Consider the following 18720-nt stretch of genomic DNA (forward strand, 5'->3'; position numbering starts at 1 on the left):
ACTAATTAGTAACCGCCGCGCTGCAGAACCGCATACTACACAGCCAACGTTCAGCGAGGTATTGGGGCCTATCACACCATAAGGACACAACAAAACTACCTGGGACATCAAAATGCGGTGAATCACCGGGCCTTGTCGCGTTTTAGCTCTTGGCAAATACCCACGCCCCTCGGTCCACTCCTGTTCTGTATCTTTCTGACATGGCCGCTGTGATTTCGAATTCCGCGCCGAAGTTTCAACCGGAGATGTAACTACAGCATCTGCAGATTTTGATGCAATCGACGCCTCTTTCGCCCCGGTTGTTAAGGGAACCAACTCCCACTGATCTGACAAAAGGTAAAGCATCTTCAACTGGGGGGGTTGGCCCTCCGGTTGAATAATGCTCACGATCAGTCCATGCTTCTCAGCCATTATCACCGCCTGCGTGACAAACGGTAGTGATAAGCTAGTCGAGCTGCCGCATGTGAGATTGTGGCTTTCACACGATGAAGGAAGCTCAATCGGAGGAGCGGGAATAGGGCACCTCTTTGTACGGCGAGTGGAGCCCTCCACTTCATCAGGGCTACTCATTGGCGACAAAGATATCTCAGGTATGCTAATGGTAACTTTTGAACGCTCCCCTGATCGGGTGTAACGCCGAAGGGTTGGCCCACTGGCCATTAAGGTGGTGACGCCGGGTGAGGTGACGCGGGGAGGGGTCGAAAGGCAACTTCTACCGTTGAAGTGACGAAGCGAGGGGGAAGAAAATTTGTTGCACGGGGATTTTGCAATGTAGACCCTCTCGGGGGTCTTCATCAGCATTTCAGTGTTGGCGAATTCAAGTCGGTTTTGGCTCACCGGTGAACTGTACCGACTCCCTAAGTACGGCCCTCCCGTTTCCGCCTGCTCTGAACAGTAACATTGCGGGGCTTTTCTGCGTGGTACCACACCCGCACGAAGTTTGGCTGCACGCCTAGTGCTGGTACTGCTACACGGTGCAGGAACGCGCGGAGAGGACTCACCCGGTGGCTCCTGCAACAGTAGTGACGGATATTTCCTATCCAAGGCCTCGTACACACTGCACCTGTTAGCATAACTAGTGTCGTCACGCTGACGAGACTGTTCAAGTGTTTTATTGATCTCTTCTATAAAGCCACCTAGACAATACTTAAAGTGACTCGCAAACTCGTCGTAGGGTGAACCCATTCGTGGACGCATCTATATAAGGATCTAAAAAAAAATGTATGTATATCTACGTATGCAGTTTAAAAAAATGTAATGAATATTTCCCACCCACCACACTTCTTGCCTATATATCTTTCCCTTCCCCCAAAATCTCCACGACGGTGAGGTCCGCAAGACAGTAAATACTTGATGTTTGGGCTTCCCTTCCCCCCACTACCTCTCGGTGTCACAGTTCGTTAGTTAATATTATATTCCTACCCTTCTATAAGCCCGCCCTTGCTTTTGGGGCGGTGACGACAAAAAAATATGTGCACCACCCGTCTATTCTTCGATACCGTTTCGTTCCGGTCCTAAACGGGGAAACTCCAAGGCAGAACCAGCACCAAACGAGGGGGATCAAAAAGAGGGGAAAAGAAAAGTTACGTATATGTACGGAAGGAGAGAAGCACATGCGGCAAATCAGCAAGAAGAGAAGCACTTCACAATGCAAGAGAGAAAATCGCAAAAGTACACGAGCTGGTAAGACCAAGTTACGGTTCTTAAGTTATAAGTCGTTCCAAGCGCTAGAAGTGCTCAACCCCCCTCCTCCTAGTTGTGATACGCGACCTTCACAAAGAGGAGCCGCTGTAAGCAAGATCGAGTTTTCAAAAACCCAGAGCGATCACAAAAACGCGGTTCTCACGCGACACCAACTTTGCAACCTCACACACACACACACTAATGATGTTCCTCTCGTTTCGAAGTTTGCCCCGCTGCTGTATGATGCGCATGCGAATCGTACTTGTTGTACAGCACTGCCGACAGAGTTATCAGGGTAGCCCCCACGATAAATAGCAGTGTCATGGGCGTTTCCCAGATGAAATATGATGCGATGCCGCTTAATATCACTGCGCCCCCTGTAGCAAATGTTTTGAGAATGTTATCGGCATACTTCATCGCCGCGGAAACGAGCAACCCACCGAGCGCATTCAAGCAAACAAGTGCAATAGTAAGCCACTGGTCGTATCCCTTCCAGAATCTGAACGGCTCGCGCCCCTGACCCGCATTGCTCCCATATGAGGGGAGCACGTCAAAAATGAGCATGGCTAATGCAGCGAAAAGAATACCGAACCGAGAAAGCTGGATGTTTCGGGTTGCCAGAGATGGTTTCGTTGTTTTGGCAAGCTTCTCGAAATACACTGATGCGTAACTTGAAGATAATGCAGAAATGAGGCACGCCAGTGTCCCAACCACTGGACGCTGAGTAGCGGTGGTAGCTGTATGTCGCGGGTTAGATCCCTGCGCCTGCGTTAACAGAACACCGATTGAGAGCAAAAGCAACGAAAGCCACTGCATGGACGACAAATGCCGTCCCAACATGTATTTCGACAGTAGTGCGGTAAACGGAAGCTTCGTCTGTGATAACACCTGGAATGCTGATGCCTCCAGGTTGGCAAGACTGAGAAAGATTAGGTAGTTCTGCGACACGAAGAGGAAAGCGGGTACAAGCAACTCACGTGCCTCTTTGCAGAAGCAAACACCCCACAGCACTGTAAGAAATCCACCACCAGAAGGAGTGTTCATGCACGCCGCGTTGGGCAGAGCCGTCGAGCACTTGCCACCCTCTTGTGACAAAAGGAAAAGACACACCACCATTTTCAAAATTTCTTGATTCAGCACAAGCGTAGAGGTGTGGTAACGTTTCTCTGGAGGGATGTTAATTCTAGAGTATCGTGTTAGCACCACCAACAAGCTATTTTGCAACATTAGTACCACAAGACTGATTGACGCAGCCGAAAGCCATTTAACGGAAGGCATCACCGGTTTAAAGTTTGCAAGCAGCTTTCACACCTCGAATCCAATTTTGAAACACGCAACAGGTCTGAATTTCCCTTTCAACAGAAGGAAGAGCGACCGGTACAGTTTCCCCCCCCCCCTCCCTTTTGGGTTTCTTGGCGGTGGGGAGCGACGACTACACCTCTTCCTTTTTGTATTCCTGTGAAACACCGTCCCTTGGTACTACTGTATGCTCGACCACAGCGAGGTAAAGCCACTGAATAAGGTGGGCGTAAAGATCAAAGACACCTAGTCGAATGCGTCCAACACATAAACACAAACACGAACACATACGCTCGTGGGTGCACAAAAATAAAAACACACATGTATTGGGTTTAAAGTTCACGCTTTCCCCTCTTCCGCACAGAGTTTGGCGGCCTAACACTGCATCTCAACTATTACGTGCGTGCCCTACACGTCCTTCGTGTTCTTCATAAAACACTCCCTCCTTCCTACCCGTAACGTTATAAAGAACGCAAATCCTCACCGTCCTCACAAGGGCCAATAACGATCTGTGCAAAAAACAAAAAGAAAGATACCGTTTTCATTACTTTGAAAATAGCAACTACGACCTGCTGCACTCATCTAAAACATAGCCTTAACTACTTCACCTCTACCTCCGCTGACAAAAAAAAAAGCTCGGAGTCGCCGCGGTGTCGAAACGTGACACCCCTTGCGCCCCATGGCGCCACGTCGAACGATCTCCGCATCACCACACTAACGTCCTTTCGTCTCCCCACCATGCCGAACTGTACTAGACTATGCGACTAAAGTAATGATTCACCTTTCCCACTCATAATATCATAACTACTACTTCTTAATTTGGGGAGGCACCGGCTTCTTCTCCCAAGGTGTATACTCCCTTTCATATCCATTGCTATTGTCGCTAACAATCTTACGATGATCATTAACACGTTTGTGCAACCACTCTGAGAGTTCGACTACGTCTGTTGTTGCCTCCCAACCTGGGCGTTCCCGCACTGGCCGCTTGCCCTCGGCGTAGTCCCTCGTTTTCATTCGTGCTTCACACCTTTTCTTCTCAGCTATATTCGCTGCCGCTATCCCGCTGACCGAAGTTGTTTGTTTTCGGGCGTGTTCAAGCGAAGACTTTACGCCAGCAACAAACGACGCTGCGGCCCGGGCGGTTGGACGCGGGACATCTAATTTGTGCGGGGGTGGAGAATCCATAGATATCATTTCCAATGTATGAATATGCGGCTGAAGCAGTTGCCATTTGGACCCGCTTTTCGTGCCGATTTTGTGAACTGTGACATAACATTTTCCGGGGCCTGGTGGGGGCGGAGGACGGCGCTCCATCACCCACTGAGGTTCAAGATGGGCAGCAGCCTTCGAGGTGGGGAACAAATCGCCGCCACCACCACCCAGGCGGAGAAATGTCCTACGCATATTGGATGAACTGTGCACACAAAAATGTGAAATAGTAGAATTTAAAGGTAGGGAAATTAAAAAAAAGAAACTCGTTCGCGTGGGGGTATCAACAGTCAGCGCCGTGGAAAGACGTGGAGTTGTAAGTAAAAGAATGAACGGAAACCATAACGATGACAACGCGAGTGCAACAGTGAGCGAAGAAGTGATAACGTGCAGGGTGGCAGCTAAAACAATTTGGGGAATGAAACTCAAATACGCAGCGACAGCTCCACACATACACAAACGTACCAACAGTAAAGGCAATGGAGTAGCCACACTGGGGACGTCATCCTTTTCTCATTGCATGATTGCCCGTTTCGACAGCCTCGTTAAGTGTATGAACGCTTATCTGATCTTCTGTACTCTGAACCTTTATGCGCCGCCTCATGCCGTATTGCCCTTTCACGTAACTATTATGGGGGAGGGGCGCAGGGACGTTGGGTGTTCGGGAGTAGAGCTCACGCTCAGCCCTCTGCTCCTCCTCATATCGGGCGTCCATCTCAGCTCGGTAGGAGCGAAGTTTTTTCAATGGCTCGATCCCCTCCTGTAGTTTCGGTGGGGGAGGGCCACCTTGCACAAAGGATCGACTTGCAGCCTTCGTAACTGTCGCAGTGTCCGACCGCAACAGACGCAGTGCAGGCGGCGAAAAGCACCACATCCACACGCACTTCGTCTCTGACCTTTTAGCAGTGATTGTTACACCCTACAGAGCACGGGGAAAAGCGGGAGTTTTGGAACAGTGACTCCATGTGGCCCCAAGTGGGGTAGAGACATGGAACAAAACCATCAAAATCCACATCACTCGAAGGTGCAACGGAAGCCACACTCATGAAACCACATTCTTTAACCCCCTTTTCCGCAAACGAAGCCAACGGGAGGGGGGGGGGAAAAAAACAACAGCCAACTGCTTCTGCTCTTCCAAACCGGCAGGCACACAAGTATGTATCCTCTGTAATTTGTGGACGTCAGCGGCCTTAATGTACCTTTGATGGCTAATTACTCCCTTCCACAGCCCCTACCCCCTCCAACGTGGAAGCGTAACAATAGGAAAGGGGGGAAAACCCTACAAACTGCGGAGTGTCTGCACGATGCCACCGCGGCCGCCAACCCTCCGAATCTTGCGAAGTTAGTTGTTGCGACCGCACTACGAACAGTACAAAACAACAGCACACGAGTACTAAGCGTTGCTGGAAGCACCACGCAGCCCTGTGCTGGGACCGCGAGCGTTCTTACTGGTTAGCATCATAACAACACCTTTTTTGAGTATTCATTTGTGCCTCACTTCGCGTTCGGAGTCCAAAAGAGCTGTACCCTTTTCCCGTGGGTAGCTCTTCCATACAGCGTACAATGGAACGTCGTACAGTCAGTTGGGGACACGTAAGGGAAGACCACACGACAATGCCAGTATTCAACAAACAATGTACACTTGGGTGCATGGCTCCACTACCACCACCACCGGTACCTCAAACTTTCGACTCATGTGGGTGGCCGCTGACAACTTTCCAATTTAAACTGCGTTTGCAAATGGGACATGAGACGGCATTCGACGTGGTGCTGAGAATTCTTTTGTGGCAAACGGTCCCGGTAACGCCGCGGCGCAAATTGGGCACCGCGGATGTGACGGCTGGAGGTCTCTCCACCCAACAAAAGGCCCAAATCATGTCTGGCGAATAAAAAATAAAAAGAAGAGAGCGAGCAACGGCAAATTTGTGTGATATTACTTTAAGGGGAAAACTCACATAGCGAATCAAAACCGCCCTTACAATAACGAAAAGAAGTTGCCAGTCATTTAACATAGACAAGACACACATTCCACAAGAAAAAGATAGAAATACATGTTTTTTTCTTTTTAAAGTGTGGGAGCAAACCCCAACACCTTTTTCAGGGACTCCCCACGAAATTTTCTAAGCAAAACAGAGTTGCTAGAAAAAAAAAATTGTACCATGAACCGGAGAGAACTGCTCAAACAGTATCATTGTCGTTTGGCGATCCGCTACGGCGGCGGGGCGGCTCCAGACGGCGGGGCACTAGATAGCCTTCACCACTTCTCACACGGAAGAAAATATTAACAGAGAAGGCACCGATGACCAGACCGATGACGCTTCCACCCAAAATATCGGAAAAATGATGACGATTGTCACGGGTCCTTGAGGCCGCAACACATATCGCAAGATAAATTGGAAACATGCTCAGGATGATACGCCACACGGGGCCGCTGTTAAAAGCACGTGATAAACCAAGGAAATACATTGTCAGTGGCGTAAATGCAGCAAATGCGCAACTGCTGTGACCTGAAGGAAATGACAGACGGCCTTCTCTGGCGTGGTCGCACACACCTACCAATGACGACGTCGCGTTGTAGCCCTCACTCTTCAACCGATCAAGGAAATCGGGACGAAGTCTTCCAGCGTAAATTTTAAGTACATCGACAATGCCAAGCGAAAAGAAAAAGGCGAAAACGACCGAAAGAATCCACAGGTTAATCACCTGATCGACAATAAACTTTCGCTGCACCTTCCTCTCAAAGGAAGGAGCTGGTGGTAGATTTTCCAAACCATTGCGTTCCCTCACAGAAGCGCCGCCTCTGTTGGCGGCTCTCTCTTCCGACAAAACGTTCGTAGAAGACGTGATGGAATTAGATGATGGTTCAGGCAATTGCTCGTCCATATACCACTCCCCTACCGGGGAGTAACGCTCACGCATTTTCTCGATTATAAAGATAAATAAACATGATAAAAGAGCCATAACTACGAGACTCCAGTCAGGGAAAGTCTCCTTCTTGGCAAAAGAATTGCTGATACTCAGATCGTCCCACGAGAAGGTGCGGCAGTATGGGCGGATCAGTCTCCCAAGGAGAAATCCAGTTGCACCGAAACAGAAAGCGACAAGGTAATCCAACAACCGAAGCACTTTCGCATAGTACAAGTAAACGGCAAAAGAGGAACGACCTCCAGTGACCATTTTCGCACTTCTTGAAATGATTAATTACTCCCAAGAACTACGACTTGTATCAAACACGGGGGAAAAGCAAAATGTAGAGAGCACTAAAGGAAGACAACAAACTCGGAAAGAAAATACCAGGCCAGAAAATAGGCGGTCCTTCACTATCACCAAACAGCAAACATCACACAACCATACGGTCTGCAAATGCATTATTATGAAACTCAGTGCGCTGCGCCACATTGGCACGGTAACAAGAGGCACACGGCACAAAAAAAGACCATACCACACAACTGCCACCCACAATAACATCCACAAGCCGACAACACGGGGCTCAGCTTTAATGATACTGACAAGTGCACTCCGGTAAGTGTAGTGATATTTTTCAAGAAGCATAACATAAGTCTCACTTCTACACCACCGATAACGCGTGCAAATAAGCCTGGCGGTGAAACTCCAACGCAAGTACGAGCAAGCACAACAAACACCTGGTGGCACAATAAGGAATATCACAGGGAAGAAACTAGAAGAAAGGAGGATAGACGGTGTGTACACAAGGCACCGACATACTCGCCTCGCCTCTTGGAAAGCCACCACCCACAACGCACCACCAAAAAGGCATGCCGTGGCTACGGGCCTCCTCAGAAATAGAAGGTAACACTGAAGAAACAGCAATGGGGGAAATTACTGCAGGTACGTGTCAGTCAAGTACAGCACTGTTGCTGAAAGCGTTGGTATCAATCAGCACTAAGTTGTCACTCAGTCGCGCACTACAACTTCTGTCCCCATACACAGCCATGCAGCAGAACATCTCCGCCACATGTATCACCCCACAATGCATGCAAAGCACGGTGTGGGGCGGTTGTATGGGCATCGATACAGCAACAGTGAATAAAGATGCAGCGTAAACACACATAGCAGGAAGGAGTTAGGGACGGTAAATGCCGGTACAATCAACACCGCTGCTCAACATTTGTACACATTCAAGAGTCCTCATTGGGTGTGTCGGTCCGCCTGTCGTTAGACAGTTTCTCATCGTCGCAGCGGTGTCGTGCCCATAGCATGTCACATTTCGCATAGTCCAATGATCCAAGAGTCAAAAGAGAAGGGAAAAAAGAGTAACGAGGGGAAGAAGGGAGGAATCAGATAGATTGGTAAACGCAAAGTTGGTTTCTCGTTCATTATGGGTCGTCAGTGCGCACTACGACCGTTCTTTCCACTGCATGCTTGAAAAAGGAAAGATCTTCAAGCTCATTTTGTAATTTCAGTGCGGCCGCTGGGATGAACACTATCCTTGGTGGTGTCTCCCCTTTTGCGGTGTGGCAATTCCGTATACAGAGCAATGGACGACGAATCTCGACGTACCAAACGGCGTCAGTTTGTGTGGTTACCGATTCGTAGCAATTATTTATGAACTGCCGCTTCCTCTTGACAAGCAACTCCACAAATCTTTCTCTCGCCACACCCGCAATGCGCGCGCAGCGTTGCAGCTCCTGACTGAAGTAGATTATTATTGGCGGTAAGGCACAATACCAGATGCAATAAAAAGTACAGCACATATGCTCTCCATATCGAGTCCTCTCACAGTTTTAGCCGCGGTGCTAGCTTTATCTCACACTAATGAAACCACAATTTAATGGCATGCGCGACCTATTCTGACTGCGACGGGGGTCGACAGGCGGTAGAAACATTCGTTTCCGACGGATCATGTGGAAAAGAACGATGAGGGACCGCAGCAGAAGGTAGACGGCATTCGAAGGTGTGTGTTAAGCGAGGAGAGGAGGAAGAGTGCCGGTTTGACAGATTGAAGTAGATGTGCATCGCTCGAAACACCATTCCACCGGTGCGTAAAACGGTGGGAAATACGGGCCGCAACAAAGGAGACCCACAACATGATGTCTGAGGGTTATGATACCTTTTTTCGTCCTAAGTCATTTCGCAACGGTCGACATGTGTGCTTGGACACTGTCGCTTTAAAAATGCAAAATCAAGAAGTGATAGAAAGTATATCCGCAAACAGATGCGTGCGTGGACACTTTCCAGCAAATAGGGGGTAAAAGAAACACCAGAGGGTTTTGTGACACACTCCGTCCTGACAGCCACCTAATCGACCACTCAAATAGAGTGCAATCACCCACACAGATATTAAATTAATGCCCTCTTAAAACATCTCCGGGGGAAAGTCACCAACCTCCACTTGGTCGGGACGCAGGAAGCCTCCGTAGTTCGGCTGGCACTGGAACACACGTGTTCCCTTCACAGTACCATCCCCCTTACCAACCGGCTCATCGAATTCGACACCAACCCAATAGCCAGGTTTAAGTGATGCAACTCGACCGACGAAACGCACTGAGCCAAGGCGGTCCCCAGGGCGACACAGGCAACGGTCCCCCACATGTATTGTCTCTGCTTTTTCCTTGTAACTGTCATCATCGAGTTCCTTTGGAAGTTCAATGCCCTCACGCTCGGCCTCAGCACGTTGTTGAGCAATCATACGCTGGCGAAAAGCCCTAGCATTGTCCTCCCGCTTGCTGTACGCCTCTTCACTTATCTCATATTTCTCCACTTGGGAGACGTCATCGAAGTTTTCCACCTTCGCAGATGGTTGGAGATCCACTACGTGTATGACGAATTCATCACGGCACTGATAGTACCCTAACTGCTTGTCATTCGCCATGTTTTTCTCTATTGTGATGCCGCGGTCGTCAATAAGTTGAAGTTGCATGTATTCCGGAGGAGTGGCAAAGTGAGTAAATACGTTTTCCTTTATACTTTCAATTGTTTGTGCGAGTCCGTAGCGCTTCTCAGGGACTCGCATCCTACTAGCGGAATGCGTAAGCGATACTTTAACAACGGACATGTTCTTAGACCACGGAGTGTGACCACCAGGTAGATTCAATTGTGCTTTCTATCCTTCCCTGTTTATTTGGCTACTACAAGGTAATGGAAAACTGTATTGCGAAAGCGAATTAGAAGCGAAGATCGGTGTCTCGACACACCAGAGCACTATGTATTACGTCAAACAAAATATTATTTTCCCTCTTTTGAGTACTTACGGTACCAAAGTGGAGCACATCACCCTACAGAGGAAACCTAAACACCCGATGTGTATCATCACCTGCTTCAAAATCAATTTCGAGGTAATCTACATGATGATCGGCCAAATATTTCCATGTGTGAATGAAATCTCTTTCACTCCTTGCCTTTCGACCTTCCAGCACCACTCACAGTTGGGGCTGGATCTATTTTGCACACTACAAGTGAGCACAGAACATCTGTTGGCGTATAGGATTGTACATGGATATGGGAATAACACTCTAATTTCTTACTCAGCACCAGTACCTCACCACGCCATCACTCCCACCACTTACTATAAAGGCGTTGGATGACCAATCAAATACGGCGCATTGCACACCATCTTCATGACCAACGAGCTCCGTAACGGTGGACTTTGTTACATCAATGAGTTTAATATTTGTGTCATCGCTTGAGACAAGCAGGTACGTACCATTGCGGTCAGATGCTATATGATTGGCTGGATATGGACCGCACGCAACCGTAAGGTGCTGTTCCATGCGACGGGTGTCCCATAGCATCACAACACCATCTGCGTCACAGGTCGCCACATTGGTGGTTGGACCTACTGTAGTTACCGACTGCACTGCGTTCCGATGTCCGTATAGTGTTTGTGAGCAGCAGTTCGCCCGTACGTCCCAAAGAGACACTGTTTTGTCGCCGCTTACAGTGCAAAGAGTGTTGGTGTACTGCCTCCAGGCCACACCATTCACAGCATCAACATGCCCACGAAGCGTTTGCCGGCACTTGCCAGTGGTAACATCCCAAACGCGAGCGGTTTGATCAAGTGAACCACTGGCCAGGAGAAGACCCGTCTCTTGAAAGTCCAGACACCACACACCATCACAATGAGCCTTCAAAGTCAACCTGCAGCCATTTTTGGCGAAATCCCACAACTTCACCGTTTTATCGCCGGATGCTGTGGCAACCATGGTCCCAGTGGGGTGCATAACGACAGATGACACCCAACTTTTGTGACCGTCACCTGACATCACAAGTTCGCCTTGCGGGAGCGCCGAAAGCCGCCAGGTTCCGTCATCACTAGAAGTGACGACAGCCGGCTTCTCCGGGTGCATGGCTATCTTTGTAACAGGCATGGAATGTGCCTTAAATGAGGACTGACATATCCACGATGACGGCTCAGTCGGGGCAAGGAAAGCGCCAGAAGCATTGGCGGGCCTCCGTCTTTCGTCCGGTGGCCATCGGAAGGTGTCAGCCGCGGCATCACCGGCTCTCGTCGCCGACTTGCCCCCCTTTGTGCCCGATTTTGTACCGTCTACCTTAGCCACTTGCTTATCCCTTTGTCTTGGACTGGGTTCCTTGGTGCGGGTTGTTTCGTGCAACTTTAACTGTTGCTCCAAGGATTCTACCTGCTTCTCCAGCTTCAAAACCTTGGCCTCTAGTTTATCCCTCTCTATTGAAAGCATTGTCTTACCCTTGTGAAGCGCCTCGCATTTCTGGCGAAGTTCATTGAGTGTTGGATTAAGGTCTTCAGCATGGCTTTGCGCCTGGCGGAGGAGCTTTAACAGTTTATTCTTTTCTTGCACCACACGGTTATGGTTGGCTCGATGAAAGTCACGTTCTTTCTTTGACTGAAGAAACTGCTTTGTGGTTTTCGTGGTTAACTCCGCATGTTGGCGGAGCTGATTCTCCAAAACGTCGATTCGATTGTGGAGTGCGGCAGTTTCGAGATAGTTGTCCGCGAATACCGGTGCGTCTTTCAGAGGCTTGGACCCATATTTCTCGTACCACTCAATTTCAAATATGTCCATGGTTCGGTGCATTCCATTCCGAAGAAAAAAATTTCGAAGAAAATCATCTGATGACTCGGGGACACGCTTAAGAACGGCTCGGGGTGGTGGTGGCATTCCACGCTCGCGGTTCTTTTGCACCACTCGCTGAAATGAGTCGTAGTCCATGTCATCAACCTTTGCATATGCCTCACCACATGCGGTCGCCTCCCCCCGAGTCCACTCGTCGTCGAGCGTCACGGTGCCCGTGGAAACCTCGCCGACCTGCGCCATGTAAACGTGACAAAAGACGTGAACCCCCGGGCGGCACTAATTCTACTAAACCTCAGGTAACTTTTACACTAGTGAAGGAAACACCGTGAGAAAAAATAACTGCTATGTTACAACCATCAACAAATACACGTAAACCCACAAATATGTGTGTGCATATACATAAATATCTTCAGGTTCTGGAGCAGTTGTATTAAGCTATGCTTTAAATCCTGGAACAAAGTAAAATATTACGAACTAAAAGCTGTGGAGTAAGTAAGGAAGCAGCAAAAATGTGTAGTCCCTCAACAAAAGGGAAAGTAAGCTGACCAAACCTACTTTCCCTTACTGAGGCATACGGGCAGCTTCCAGTCTATGGGAGAAAGCTTCTTTTCTACGAGAGCTGTGTTGCATTTTGAAAAGGGACGAGATCCCCACCACTTGGCGGCACTTAGAGGGGAAGGGTGAGCGCATTCTATGACCACGTGGCGTTTTCGATCTATCAACGAAATTTTTCGTTTGGCAAAACCTCCCCAAAGCAAAAACACAAGCGGATTTTTGTGTTTCTCCGAAAGCAGGCGAATAACGTCATCGGTAAAGGTCTGCCAACCACATGTGGCGTGAGAGTTAGCCTTGTGTATTTCTACAGTAAGTGTCGCATTAAGCATCAACACCCCCTGTTCCGCCCAATGTTGTAAGTACCCGTGCTGCGGCGCCACAAAGCCTGGAATATCAGTTGCCAATTCTTTGTACATGTTGATTAAGCTCGGCGGCGGTGGCACTCCAGGAAGAACGGAGAAGCACAACCCGTGTGCTTGACCAACATTGTGGTAGGGGTCCTGCCCAAGCAGCACGACCTTCAGCATGTCAAGTGGCGTGCTGTTGAAGGCCGAGAAAATCATTTCACGTGGGGGGAGTATCGTTTTTCCTGCATTCAATTCCCCCTCCAAGAACTTCTCTATGCGTTCAAAGTTGCTGGAAGTAGTAAGTGGCTTGAGAAAAGCCTTCCATCCAGGATCAACAATAAGGGAAGCGAGGGCACCGTTATTCTCTTTCGCCACCCTCGCCCTGGTCAAGTTGCTTGCACCACCGTTCGCTACTTGATCCTCTGCGGTCCGCTTCCGCGAAGAAGCCGAGGGTTGCCCGGATTCCGTCTTGCTGCCCACTTCCTCTGTGGTTGCATTGTCACCTTTCTTAGAGACGAAGTCAAACAGTGTCCGTTGCACCATTGGTGGGCTTCACTACCTTGCAAGAGGGGAAAAAGCTAGTCCCTCTGATTACTCTTCGACACAGGAAGGGGAAAAGAGCACCATCCACTGGCATTCGGTGGCTTAAGGGTCTCAGAGTCCAAGCGGGTAAGCGAACAAGAGGTTATAAATGAAGGTTCCATCCGCCAAAAAGATCGTACACACGCTGGGCTCACACACCCAGCAATGGCTCGGCAGTACTAGCGCTTCTTGCTGCCCAATTTCCCAAGGCTCCGAGAGTGCTGCTCGTGGAGCGCCGTTGTTGCGTTGAAGACGGTATGCAAGAGTGACATGATCACACCTGCAGCTGCTGGACCTCCCCTGCCCCCTGCAGTTGCAGGCGCGACAAAACACATACTCATCGCCCCCATAACCTCATAGGGGAGGAAAAGGGAGGGAAAGATAATAACAAGAACAATCCAGGAGAATCCAATGCGTTATAATGTTAAACCACTCCCATCATGAGAGATTGCAAGCTTTGGCTCCCTACGATGGTCCGAGACTTAGGTGTAGTCTACCCTCCTGTTCATTCCAATGTTGAATGATGTAGCCGTATGCTGAAAGCAATATAGTGATTAATTCGTCAATCGTAGTCAACACCTTTCCCTGGTAGCGCACCTCTTGCGAGCCCTCGACGGGCTCCAACGCAGGGAGCTGAGGTTCGATGATAACTCCGCTATTAGTGTTGCCAGCAGAGTACCAACGCACAAAAACAGCCTGTGGAAGAGTGCGCCGGAACACACAGCGCTGATATTCAAAGCACCCCAATATGGCCTCTTCCATCTCGGGTAGCTGATAGTACCGGACGTCATCGAGCAGTTGGTCCCACTCATCAAACCCCTCTGGTAAGTTAAGGGTGCCGGACCGAAGGAAGTTCAAAACATAGCGGAATGTCAACCCATCGCGATCAATAATGAATGAACCGTCCTCACCTTGTCTCCCCGTACCATTGAGCATTGGACCGAATAACTGGTGGTCACGGAGCTTGCGAAAGGTTTCACGTCGAGTTAGGTACAAGACCCCACCAACGTTAAGTGACAACTGCTGTGCCATCTCACCCGTAACATCTAATCCTAAGTTTTGCTGTATCCAACTCATGGCGATCATCGACATTCAGCTGACTTGCGCCGACACCTGGCAATGCCCTGCACGCAGTCTTCCTAGAAACAATAACTCAAAAAGGATACTTGGTTGATGATGTTATTTTGTCGGAAGAGCTATATTTTTCAAAGCGGGGGAGAAAAGTAGTTATTCTCGGCATGCGTCAATGCATTCTAAGAGAGAAAACAACCCCACATTACTAACGAAACATGTGCATCAGGACACTAACATAAAACGCTACCGCACCGTGACACGACACAAGACAAGGTGGCCCCTGTAACTAAACATAGACCGATATGACCCCGATACCGGGCATTCACGCAACTACGAGTCGCGGCAACGTGAAACCTAAAAGCGCCAGCGGCGCTGACGGTACTTTTGCTCGGACCATACGTGAATCAGGGCGGCATACGCAGCCGTTATTTCCTCCCTCTCCAATGCAGGTAGTCGTTGCAACACCTCACGCGCTAGCCTCTCCTTTCCACTTTGATCAAGCACCGACAGCAATGTTGCGTACGTTACTACATTGGGTTGGGGTGGTTGCAATTTAGGGATTTCAGCGTCCTCTTGCGATTCATCAACTGCCACAGGGGTTCCCACTTCTGTCAATGCCTCACAAGCTGGTGCTGAGGACGGCAAGGTCGCTAACTGCAAAGAGTTCATATCGAGTTTTTGCAGAGGATTGGGACCCATCAACCGGACAACAGCAAGGGCCCCTTCCCAGTCAAGTGCCTTTTCGCACGCAGACAGGCATGCATTATACGCCTCCACCGGCTGCTCCTCAAGCGGAATACGATCCCGAATAAACTGAATTGCGCGTTGCCAACCGTAGTGCCCATCCACTACGTCGTCGCGCCTAGTATTTGCCAGCAACGCCACCGCATCGGTTAGTACCTTCGGTGTGTGGCCTCGAAAAATCTCTCCCAGCTGCTCCACCAGGTGCCACTGCCCCGCCCTAGCGCATGTTTCAAGAAGAACAGTAATGTGAGCCACGTTAGCGGTCACACCCGTACCTTTATCGCCACTACAAGTGGAGGGGTCATTTTGTTGCAAGCTGAGGAATACAGTCCCTTGTTCATCCAACTGGCTTACCTTTAGAATTCTAGTTACATCGCTAAAAGATTTCAATGCATCTTCCCATGCACGCATACGCTTTGCGACCTGTAAATAGGCAAGAAGATCCTGGCCATTGCGAATGAGGTTGTTTGATTGATGAATGGACGGACGACCAGCTGCAACGGCCTCATCCCGTTTTTCAAGGAGCGAAAACAGCGATGATACATCGTCGCCACCGTGTGCTGCTTTACCTACACCAAACTTCGGTGATACCCCTAAGGATTCACCGCTCGATGCACCGCCGGCAAACTTTGTTCCAATTCGGCGTGGGAGCCGCATGGACCGCGCAAGGACCTGTTCAAGAGTAAGAGGTGGCATATTTGACACGGAAAGGTCACGAATACCACAGCCAACTTCACCCCACTTTCCCCCTATTCACTGCAAAGGAACACAGTCACTGTTCTGGCCACCATTTACATTTGTTTACGGCAAATGAGCGGAGGAGAGTTGCACATGCAAATACGGTCAGAGAATTAAATGCAAAGCAAAATGGGTAAGAATGAAGTTAGCGACCAAAAGCCTCTGAAGGGCTCCCCCCTGCGCGTGTGCAGAACAAAAACAGTCGTAGACACAGGTGGAAAGTTTAACGCACAAAACTCCCCATCACGAGGCAGTTGCAGATCAAACTCGTTTGCTTACTATATTAAGCAGGGAAACCACTGCGTGTCACCATTACGTCACGTCGGTCCTACGCCGCGGTTACGTGCTGAAGCATGAAACGTTCCTCTTAGATGACCAGAAGGAACGAGCAACGAACGTCGTCCTCGTTGGCAGCAGGTTCCTCAAACCTCCCGCTTTAAAAAAAAAAATGAGCAGAAAAAATACTGGTCCAGAAGCCGACGGCCCCGACCTGCAGTACAAATGCAGGGCAACACCTCCCCCCCCCCCCCCCGTAGCCCGAGTGGAAACAAACGCAGCGCCCAACAAATGCAAGCGGCGCTGGTCACTTCGGAGGTTGTTCACGTGGCGGTATATTACGTAAAAAAAAAAAAAAAAGCACTCGTTTTCCATTTACGAATCGCACCCCGCTGGTCCCGCACCAACAGTTCTCTCACGCATTCGCTTCACCGGGCAAACGCGTGCCACATGAGGCACTTCCGGCATGATGGCAAGCAATTCACATGTTAGATTAGTCCGAAATGTATATATATATATATATATATGTGTGTGTGTGTGTGTGTATGTTCACACCGAAATGATGAAATGTCAGCGTCCACACATTTGCAGCCTAAACTTAATATTTTTATTGGTAGAGAAAGAAAAGAACAAGCCTGTAGTACAAAGTTATCATCAAAGCCATGGGTGGTCCACTAAATGAAGTCGGCACTGCACACTCTGGTAACGCTCCCCTCTTTTGGAATTGGCTCAGAGAAGGTAAAAAACAAAACAATAATAACAATATTAATAACAATAACAAATGAAGAAACTGGAAAATGGAAAAAAAAAAGACACACATCTGCTATACACACTCGTAGGTAAGCGGTACGCTAGACGTGGGAACAGAAAATAAAACCCAAAAAGGGAAGCGAACGATGCGTTCCCCACATGAAATAAAAACAAATAGCGCTTGAGGTTGAAGAAGGGAAAGGTTAGTCCCGGATAGCGGCATACGAAACAGTGTCGTGACTCTGGTGGTGTGGTACCCACGAAACCGAACTTAGAGAAAAAAAAGCTTGCCGCTCTCTTGTCTGTATCCCCTTCCCCTTAAGGTGCCGGAATTACACTCCTCATCATTCCCCCTCCCCCGCCGTTTCCACCAGCATTTTTATGCTTTCGCATGCAGCCACGTGGAGAGGAGGTAGATAAACCAAGCGACTTCCAAGCACATGTAAGTTCCTTCAAAAAGAAAGAATAGAAATGAATCCGGTATCAACAACGGCAGTGAGAGGATGCGATACTGATAACTGACCGATAAGTAAAAACGCGGCTACGCACAACACAAGTAGTTGTGGAGTTAAGTTCACATGGAGAGGATGAAGGGGCCACCAATGGGGCACCACCGTCCACACAAACATACACACGCACGCACTTTTATACCCGCAGGTTCCATCCCGCAGTAACAAACAAAGGAAAAAAAAAGGAAGTACTCTACACTCCTCATCACACATAGTTCCCTCTACCTTATGCCGTTTTTTTTTTGCACTCCCCACTTTTGCCTTCCTCACATGGAAATCAAACAAATACTAAAATAAAATAGGATGCACTAATATGCATCTTTCCCAATATCATAATTTTAAGACCTTGCATTACGTCTTTTCACACCTCCCTTCCTTTTGCCCTGCTCTCAGGCGTGTATGAGTGAAGTTAATAAGTAAATAAGCGAATTAGCACCTATGCGGCGTAAATGAATGCAAAAGCGCTTCAAATTGGACAAAATACCCGACCTTCACATGTTTAGCGGAAGCTAAAAGTCATCCAACCACTCCCTCTCTACCCCTCTCCTGGCTCCTTTTTTTTTTTGTTCGTTGCCCGCTAAAAGTTTGCTTTTTCGGGGGAGGGGGCGAGGGGTGTTGCGACCGATCCAGAGCCTTCCATTGTTTTACGCATCGTCCACGTTCACCGACAAAGGTTTTTGTCACCATTAATATCCATAGATCCCCTTTTCCCGTTTTGCTTCCTCAAAAAATAAATAAATAAATAACAATAACAATAACGTTCTGATCTCGTTAAGCCATCGCCATAATAGCGTCGTTGAACCTCGTTTTTACCTCTTTTTTTTTTTTTGCATCCTCTTCAACCCTCGTTGGAACAAATGTGCGGCATGGCACCAAGTCAGCTGGCCAAAGGGGAGACAGTTAAACGGCGCTTCTACCTCGTCTCACGATGTGGCGGTA

At 48.9% G+C, this 18720-nt stretch overlaps 13 protein-coding genes across 13 annotated transcripts; all 13 read right to left on the reverse strand.

Moving 5' to 3' along the window:
* TbgDal_X17070 (hypothetical protein, conserved, (fragment)) lies at positions 1 to 1197 on the reverse strand (the record flags this gene model as incomplete). The annotated part of the gene is made up of 1 exon (XM_011780566.1): positions 1 to 1197. A coding segment is annotated over one exon (1197 nt), but the record flags the coding sequence as incomplete, so codon positions are not given.
* Positions 1198 to 1881: 684 nt separating this feature from the next.
* Positions 1882 to 2961, reverse strand: TbgDal_X17080 (UDP-galactose transporter, putative; the record flags this gene model as incomplete). Its single annotated transcript, XM_011780567.1, has 1 exon — positions 1882 to 2961. The coding sequence occupies one exon, from the start codon at positions 2959 to 2961 to the stop codon at positions 1882 to 1884; it is 1080 nt and encodes a 359-aa protein (XP_011778869.1).
* An 828-nt stretch (positions 2962 to 3789) lies between these two features.
* TbgDal_X17090 (hypothetical protein, conserved) lies at positions 3790 to 4644 on the reverse strand (the record flags this gene model as incomplete). Its single annotated transcript, XM_011780568.1, has 1 exon — positions 3790 to 4644. One exon carries the CDS (start codon positions 4642 to 4644, stop codon positions 3790 to 3792), a length of 855 nt encoding a protein of 284 aa, XP_011778870.1.
* Positions 4645 to 4693: 49 nt separating this feature from the next.
* TbgDal_X17100 (hypothetical protein, conserved) lies at positions 4694 to 5065 on the reverse strand (the record flags this gene model as incomplete). The annotated part of the gene is made up of 1 exon (XM_011780569.1): positions 4694 to 5065. The coding sequence occupies one exon, from the start codon at positions 5063 to 5065 to the stop codon at positions 4694 to 4696; it is 372 nt and encodes a 123-aa protein (XP_011778871.1).
* Positions 5066 to 5870: 805 nt separating this feature from the next.
* TbgDal_X17110 (hypothetical protein, unlikely) lies at positions 5871 to 6218 on the reverse strand (the record flags this gene model as incomplete). Its single annotated transcript, XM_011780570.1, has 1 exon — positions 5871 to 6218. The coding sequence occupies one exon, from the start codon at positions 6216 to 6218 to the stop codon at positions 5871 to 5873; it is 348 nt and encodes a 115-aa protein (XP_011778872.1).
* Positions 6219 to 6369: 151 nt separating this feature from the next.
* On the reverse strand, positions 6370 to 7368 carry TbgDal_X17120 (phosphatidic acid phosphatase, putative; the record flags this gene model as incomplete). The annotated part of the gene is made up of 1 exon (XM_011780571.1): positions 6370 to 7368. One exon carries the CDS (start codon positions 7366 to 7368, stop codon positions 6370 to 6372), a length of 999 nt encoding a protein of 332 aa, XP_011778873.1.
* Positions 7369 to 8528: 1160 nt separating this feature from the next.
* On the reverse strand, positions 8529 to 8906 carry TbgDal_X17130 (hypothetical protein, unlikely; the record flags this gene model as incomplete). Its single annotated transcript, XM_011780572.1, has 1 exon — positions 8529 to 8906. One exon carries the CDS (start codon positions 8904 to 8906, stop codon positions 8529 to 8531), a length of 378 nt encoding a protein of 125 aa, XP_011778874.1.
* A 602-nt stretch (positions 8907 to 9508) lies between these two features.
* Positions 9509 to 10207, reverse strand: TbgDal_X17140 (tubulin-specific chaperone, putative; the record flags this gene model as incomplete). The annotated part of the gene is made up of 1 exon (XM_011780573.1): positions 9509 to 10207. The coding sequence occupies one exon, from the start codon at positions 10205 to 10207 to the stop codon at positions 9509 to 9511; it is 699 nt and encodes a 232-aa protein (XP_011778875.1).
* Positions 10208 to 10676: 469 nt separating this feature from the next.
* TbgDal_X17150 (hypothetical protein, conserved) lies at positions 10677 to 12446 on the reverse strand (the record flags this gene model as incomplete). Its single annotated transcript, XM_011780574.1, has 1 exon — positions 10677 to 12446. One exon carries the CDS (start codon positions 12444 to 12446, stop codon positions 10677 to 10679), a length of 1770 nt encoding a protein of 589 aa, XP_011778876.1.
* A 311-nt stretch (positions 12447 to 12757) lies between these two features.
* Positions 12758 to 13324, reverse strand: TbgDal_X17160 (uracil-DNA glycosylase, putative; the record flags this gene model as incomplete). The annotated part of the gene is made up of 1 exon (XM_011780575.1): positions 12758 to 13324. One exon carries the CDS (start codon positions 13322 to 13324, stop codon positions 12758 to 12760), a length of 567 nt encoding a protein of 188 aa, XP_011778877.1.
* An 831-nt stretch (positions 13325 to 14155) lies between these two features.
* On the reverse strand, positions 14156 to 14782 carry TbgDal_X17170 (hypothetical protein, conserved; the record flags this gene model as incomplete). The annotated part of the gene is made up of 1 exon (XM_011780576.1): positions 14156 to 14782. The coding sequence occupies one exon, from the start codon at positions 14780 to 14782 to the stop codon at positions 14156 to 14158; it is 627 nt and encodes a 208-aa protein (XP_011778878.1).
* A 336-nt stretch (positions 14783 to 15118) lies between these two features.
* Positions 15119 to 16204, reverse strand: TbgDal_X17180 (hypothetical protein, conserved; the record flags this gene model as incomplete). The annotated part of the gene is made up of 1 exon (XM_011780577.1): positions 15119 to 16204. The coding sequence occupies one exon, from the start codon at positions 16202 to 16204 to the stop codon at positions 15119 to 15121; it is 1086 nt and encodes a 361-aa protein (XP_011778879.1).
* Positions 16205 to 16585: 381 nt separating this feature from the next.
* On the reverse strand, positions 16586 to 16897 carry TbgDal_X17190 (hypothetical protein, unlikely; the record flags this gene model as incomplete). Its single annotated transcript, XM_011780578.1, has 1 exon — positions 16586 to 16897. One exon carries the CDS (start codon positions 16895 to 16897, stop codon positions 16586 to 16588), a length of 312 nt encoding a protein of 103 aa, XP_011778880.1.
* Positions 16898 to 18720: the final 1823 nt, after the last annotated feature.

The sequence above is a fragment of the Trypanosoma brucei genome, chromosome 10, assembly GCF_000210295.1.
Source record: "Trypanosoma brucei gambiense DAL972 chromosome 10, complete sequence".
Taxonomy (NCBI): Eukaryota; Euglenozoa; class Kinetoplastea; order Trypanosomatida; family Trypanosomatidae; genus Trypanosoma; species Trypanosoma brucei.